Consider the following 7,764-nt stretch of genomic DNA (forward strand, 5'->3'; position numbering starts at 1 on the left):
TCAAAATACTACGGTAATAATTTTTTATTCAAGGTAAATTATGAGAAAAATTTAACCAAATAAAATTTTATTAACATTACATAATTTATAATAAACATAATAAAAATAATAATTGAAAATTGTGTCAATTATAAATATTTTTAAACAAATACATTTTATAAATTGTATTCTATCATAAAAATATTTTAATGCCCAAAATTAGTATAAAGATAAAAGGTATAATATTTCATTTAATTAGTATGTTGTTTAAAAAGAAAAAAATATATATATATCAATTTGTAGATAATATTATTATATAAAATAAAAAAAAGCTTTAAATAATTGTTCTATTATTAATGTAAATACTTAAAAAGTTTTTGAAAAAAAAAAGTTTTTTCAAAATTTTGCTTGAGAAAGAACTATTTATTGTTGGTGGAAAGAAATAAAGCCGTACAAAAATGATAATTTTCTTTTTTTATATGCAATTTATTTTATAATATTAACTGAAAATAGTCATAAAAGCAACCTTAAAATAACCAATTTAAAATATTATATAACATTTTAATAATAGATATAAAAAAAATAAAGAAAAAAGTTTATATTACATGTAAGATATCTTTTAGTTTTCCTTTTTTGTTCTATGCATGTTTTGCAAATTCAAAAGATGGCATGGTTGATTTTTTTTTTGAATAACGATCTCTAACGGAGGGCCATTCAACATTAAGAATATGAAAAATTCTAAAAATTTTGTTAAACAATATTTTATATATTAATTGTTTACCTTCCAAATACGGCATTATTTTTATCATTTAGTCTTTTTGAAATTTTTGATAAATTATGACATTTTTTCCCACAAATGCAACAAAATATTTCATTAGAAGGTAATATGTTAATATTTATTTTATTAGTATCATTTTCATACATTTCTTTATTCTTATTACTTATTTTACCAACTTGATTATTATCCTTCTTTAATATAATATTAATACTATATAAATATAAATAATTTTATTTCCTTACCTTATTCATATTCATTTAATAATATATTATAAAAATTAAAAAAAATAAAAATTATACGTAAGAATGCTTAAAATAGTTTAAAAAGATTTATATAAAATTGGCATGCTATACTTTTATAAATGCAATTTTTGATAAAAAAAATATATTAATTTATATTTCTTTATGTAATCCTAAAATAAAAAGGTTATTATTTGAAAATAATTTTAAGAAAGTTATAATTTTAAAGAAATAATTATGAAAGAGAAATATAAAACATTTGTTAAATTAAAAATTTTATTTTGTAATAATTAATTTGTGAGGAATAATTTTAAGTAGCAATTATTCTACTTTTTTTTAACAAAAATCAAATGACTATTATAAATAAATCACTTTAAAGACTATTTTATAAGTTATGATTATTTCTTAGTGTACTAACATTTTAAAATATATGCTATTAGCAAATATAATCATGTTTGTTAATTAGACAAAAGAAAATTTTAAGATATGAAAGAGAATGAAAAAAATAAAAAAAAAATGCTTTTGTCCATTAACCAAAAAACGATGTAAGCAAAACTTAAAATTAAACTGATATTATATTTTATCATTATTTAAATCTATTTTCAACTTTTTTTTTTTTTTGCAAAAAGAATCAATCATTTTATAAAAATGATTTTTAAACATTAAATATCACTATTATTTTGAAATATAATCTTCGATCACATTCTTCTTACTACCAGTCACCAAGATATAATTTTAAAAAAAGTTTTTAACAATTTTAACAATGTAATTAAATGGTTTTTTTTTGCATCTTATAATGACAAAAAAAAATTGTAATGATTAATAAGTAATTACTTATATATTACAATCAACAACTAATATAATTCTAATATATCTAATTTAATGACAAGTTTTGTTTCTTTTATATATAAAAATAAATTTTTTTTATAAATATTTACAACAAAATTTTTTTAAACTCAAAAAAAATTACTAAAACAATAAAACTAAATTATATTTTTAAGTTTTTCTTTAAAAAATTTTTTTTTCTAAAATAATTACTAAAGTAAAAGAATTTTAGTGTACATTTCTTTTTACGTAAAAAAAATTTTTGTATATTTAACGGAAGTTCATCTTGTTATAATAAATATTTTCTTCTCTCTATCAAAAACAATTTAATTATAGTCAGATTTTGCTATCTTTTTTTTTGTACAAAAATTTTGTTATTTTATAATATTTAATTTCCGTCATTTTTATTAATAATAATTGAAATTAAATGAAAAATATAAGTTCTAATATTGCAAGAATGTATTAACTTTCATTATTTGTCGGATATTTTTAATCAAAATAATATATTAAAATTTATGACGAAAAAGTATTTCTTTTATAAAGCCTCCATAATGTAATAATTATTTGATATTTGATGCATTAACCTTTTTTTTTAATTTTTAACATTTAATATTATAAAAAATTATTTAATAAATCAAAGAATAAAAAAACTTTTTATAAATAACAATGATAAATTTTTTATTTAAAAAAAATGTAAGTATAGGCAAAAATAATTGCTTTTATTATATAACTTAGAACTTTTTTTTTCCTGATAATGACAAGTTTTTTTTATTTACTTTGTTCTTTGTCACGTGGATTTCCAATGACTGGAGATACCATATTTTGGAATGATAATAAAGTTCTTTACTATTTTTTTTGATAAAAATATTTACATTATTAGTTGTTAAATGTTAACAAAAGTAATAACAAAACATTTATAAATACATTGCTTTATTTTTTTAGGTTAACTTAAGTATAATATATTATCAAGATTAATAATCTTTATTTAATAATTCTTAAAAATATTATTTATATATATTAAATGTCATTTAATGGTTTTTTGTTATGCTATATTTTTATATGGATTTATAATAAATATAAGATGACTTTATTATACAATAACCATTTTTATGAACATTAAAATTATAATATAGTATGTTTTATTTATATATATATGTATAAATATTATATATTATTTTCGAATTACAAAATAAAGAAAGAGATCAATTATAATATCTATAAACTTTATAATATTTTTTTTTTATAATCATCACGTATTTTGATTATCAACATAGAAAGAGAAAAGAAAACAAAAAGTTTTACAAAATAAATTATGTTTAAGGATGTTTAGTGAAATAAAATTAACATAACACATAAAATTGTTGTAAATTTCAACTTTATATAAAGATTTCTTTAATTTTAAATAGTAAAAATTGTATCATATATAAATATATATTGACTCATGTTAACATTTACAACCTACCAATGAAATATTTAAAAAAGATTAGATTGTAAATCATAAGATCACTAATATTTAAAAGTATATTATTTTATATCTTTTATTTTAGTAATAATTATTAAATATTATTTTTATTATTCATATGAAGATATTTTATAAAAATTTTTATATTAATTTTTTATATATATTTAAAAAATTTTTTAAATTATTATTAAATAATAACAATAATATAAAAAAATATCAAAATTGCGATATAAATATATATTTATATATATATAATATTTAAGAAATTTTAATTTATTTATATAAACATGTTTAAAAAACTTTTTATTCATATAAAAATTAAAAGACATAAATAATTTTTATTTTATTTCAAAAACAATTAAAGTTTAAAATAAAATTTTTCAAAATGTTTATTTTTATTTGATAATGATTTGTTTAATAATTTGAATTCAAGTATATTCAAATTATATTATAGTATTAATTTTTATTGTAAAAACTTTTTTTACTTTCTTTTGCTTTTATATTTATATATAGTTGACTTGTTATCAATTTTTTTTATTGAAGATACATTAATCTATGAATAAAATTTTTATTTCAAATAAGTGTTAGAAAAGACTTATTATATATTCTTTTTACTATATCTTTTACTTTTATAGATGTTAAAAGTTCCAAAGAATAAAATAAAAATAAGGCAACCTAAAATGTTGTATTTTGATAAACACTCCATCAATTCTTTTTTGTCTTATTTTGATAAGAAATGAATAAATATAACAAATAATGCATGAATTTTTCTCGTTTGACTTAAGAACAATATCAAATTACCAATTAATTTATATACTCAAAATTTATATATTTACATATTCTATTTTTAAAATTGTTACATTGTTATATCCTATCTAATTTTTAAAATAATTCATTTTTAATATAGAAATATCTAAAAAAAGAAAACAATTTACATTAATGATATACAAAATATATTCATTTTATAATAAAAGATAAAATTATTTTTATTCAATTATTTTTATTGAGTATAAAACTATTTTAAATTTAAACTATAAAATTTTTATGAATTAAAAGTTTTATATATTTTACTCGATTTGATTATATAATTTTTATATTACCACAGTTAGATTAAATATGTATAACACATCATAAGTTTTTTTTTTCATTCAATTTTAACTGATATTTTAAAATTTACTTATAAAAATAATTTATATTTTAAAATTTTCATGTAATAAAATTTTATTACTTATAGATTTTTTTTTATTTATTATTTTAAGTATTAGTTAATATTTCTTTATTAAAATTTTGATTATAAATTTTTGAATGTTTATTAAAAAAAATAATATTTTTTTTTTACTAAATTTATAGTTAAAAAGTACTTCAGTTGTTCCCTTCTTATCAAAAAGAGATAGCTTAAATAATGAGCTAAAATATTTATATAACTTAATAAAAGTTCATTGTAGACAAATGAAGAACTAAACATAAACTAACTTATTATACATTTATCACTTTTTAATGGCACTTTACTATGTAAATTTATGTAATTTTTCTATTTTTATAAATATTTATCTATATAAATTTAAGTTCAAAATAAGTAAAAAAATCAAATATATATATATTATAAAATTAATATTTATATATAAATATATATTTGTTTCTCGAAAAAATTTATTTATCATCTCAATAAAAGATATCATATTTTGATTAAACCATACAATTGTAAATCTAAGCTTTTATTCAAAAACGATAATATTATTGTTTGTTTGTTACCCTTTCATTCAACCATACTATTAAATCAAATAAAAATTTTGGAGAGTGACAACTTTTACATATCACAATAACTATTCTAATATTTTGTTGACGGTTTACCTTGTGAAATTTAATAGATTCCTAAAAGAACATTTACTTATAAAGATATTATTGTATCAATTTCCTTATAAAATAATTTTATTATTATATGTTGTAAGGTTTTATATCTATTTAATTAACATTTATACATATATATTATATTCTTGACTGTGATCTTCTTATTTGTTATAGAGGGATCATTTACATATGTGGATGAATGTTGTTAACTATTTAAAAAGACCTTTTCATTTTATTATCTTATCCCAGTAGTAATACTTAAGTTAAAGACTAAGATGACATTTTATTACACATTTATATTAGGCCGGGAATTACGTTTTTATTAAAATCAAATAACTTCATTTTTCACTTTCATTTTTTTTATTATATAAATCATAATGATTGATTACCAAATATGTTCTAATAGAGTTATATAAAAAAAAGTTTTATCTTTAATTAATGATTATTTTATAATATATTATAGTATTTATTTAAGAAAATAGAAAAAATTTTTTCATAGATTATATATATATACATAATGTTTTTTCTATTATTTACTTCTACTAAAAATCTTTAACATCAAATTGTAATACATAATTAAATTCATATTTTTTTTTTCTTTATAATTTGTAAGAGATTGAACTAATTATACCAAACGAAATTATTGGCACAATCATAAATATTATGGGAATGTATACTTAAATGTTGTACTTTTAGTATTAATTTTACCCAATCTATTTCATGACATTTTTACTTTTATATATAATATTATTTAATAGGAAAAAATATATATATATTTGTGGATATTTTTTTGTTAAAATGATTTGTCATTCTTAAATAAAATCTTTGTACTCTACCAAATTAAAGTTACATGATATTTTGTCACACACTATATATATATATATAGCTAACAAAAAAAAAATGACATATAAAAAGGAAGAGGAACTATATAATGTATTTCTATCAACAAATTAAATATTAAACGATTATTTTTTAATCCTCATACTGATAGTTTATTCATTCGTTCTTCTAAAAATTAACTTTACTACTTATCTTTATAGTTTTATATCATTTTTCAAAATCATAGGTCATGAATAAAAATTTAACCATAGCAAAATAATTATCTATTTGTTGTTGAAGCTAATTTTTACATGACTATTTATTGATACTAAATGTTATTTAATGTGATTTAATTATTTTTAACATCTATTAAAAAAAAAGAAGATATAACATATCTATATTTAACTTTTTTTTATATAATCTTTTATTGATATATGTTTATATTTTTTTTATGTCAAATAATTTATCTACAATATTTAAAAGTATTTATATTAGTTAAAATTTTATTGGTAAATATATATATATATTTTAGAATTGAAAAAAACATAAATTTTTAAATTATATATATTTCAATTGTTTTTTTTAATATTATTAATATAAATGTTTATTTTAAAATTATTTATATAACACTTTTAATTTGAAGATTGTTTACCATTGTAATAAAAAAAAAAACTTTTTTTTTTAATTTTTTTTTAAAATTTTCGATTAAAATGTTAAAAGTATAATAGCTTTTACCAACAAAAATGTTAAAATATTTTTTATTTTTAAATATAATTATAATATTTATTTTATATTTTTGTTAATATAATATTATGAGAAATATAAAATTAAGTTAAGAAATGAACTCAAAAGCAATATCATATGCACGGTAAGCAACTTTAACTAATAATAATTATGTGATTCTTCAGAATTAAGTAATACTTTATTATCAATTTTAACAAAAGACTCTTACTTATTTTAAATGAGTACAAATAATTATTGAAACTTGACTTTAGTAAATATTTTTAACGAGCGGTCAATTTATATTTTAACAAAGTATTGTGTAAATTTTTCTGTTATATATTATAATTTTTATAATTAATATACTTAAAATCAATGTTTTTTTAATTAATAATTAATAAAATATCATTGCTAATTAAATTAATTAAAATAGTTTATATTAGAAGTTATATACATTTAGTTTAAATGATAAATATATTTTTTATAACTAATAATCATAAAAAAAATTTTTTTCTATTAAATTATTATTAAATTTTATTTATATACGTATATATTTGATATATTTATTTAAAAATATTATAAAAAAAAACCCACCTCTAAAGCAATGTTATCACTGTATAATTCAATTTTTTTCTATCAAAGAAAAATTGTTTGATTTTTTTTCATATATATAAATGTTTGTTTTAAAAGAATTCTTTAAAAAAAAGAATTTTAACCTTGATTTTACTAAATTTTTTAATATTTATTTATCTTGTTAAAATTTTTCAATGCCACATTATTAAAATTATAATTTTCTTCTCACGTTATAAACCATCATTTATAAATTTATTTATAATTTGTTACATATGCAAAATTATTTATATAAAAATTATTTAAATTTTATAATATAAATTTGTTTTATTATTAATAAGAAAAAAAAAATTAACTTTTGCATGGTATTTTATTTATATATATTGTTAATTTATAACTTTTTTTTTTTCTAATTAATTCTAGTTGTATATTGTTAAAATATAACTTTATTTTGATTATAATATTTATAATAAAATATTTCGTTATATAATTACTATTTAATTATAATTAATTATTACTTTCTT

General features: G+C 15.3%; 1 protein-coding gene across 1 annotated transcript; it reads right to left on the minus strand.

Annotated features, from left to right (window-relative positions):
* Positions 1 to 617: 617 nt before the first annotated feature.
* SRAE_X000171000 (Hypothetical protein) lies at positions 618 to 1,014 on the minus strand (the record flags this gene model as incomplete). Its single annotated transcript, XM_024652041.1, has 3 exons — positions 618 to 717; positions 761 to 948; positions 1,000 to 1,014. 3 exons carry the CDS (start codon positions 1,012 to 1,014, stop codon positions 618 to 620), a joined length of 303 nt encoding a protein of 100 aa, XP_024499178.1.
* Positions 1,015 to 7,764: the final 6,750 nt, after the last annotated feature.

Source organism: Strongyloides ratti, scaffold srae_chrx_scaffold0000002 (assembly GCF_001040885.1).
Source record: "Strongyloides ratti genome assembly S_ratti_ED321, scaffold srae_chrx_scaffold0000002".
Taxonomy (NCBI): Eukaryota; Metazoa; Nematoda; class Chromadorea; order Rhabditida; family Strongyloididae; genus Strongyloides; species Strongyloides ratti.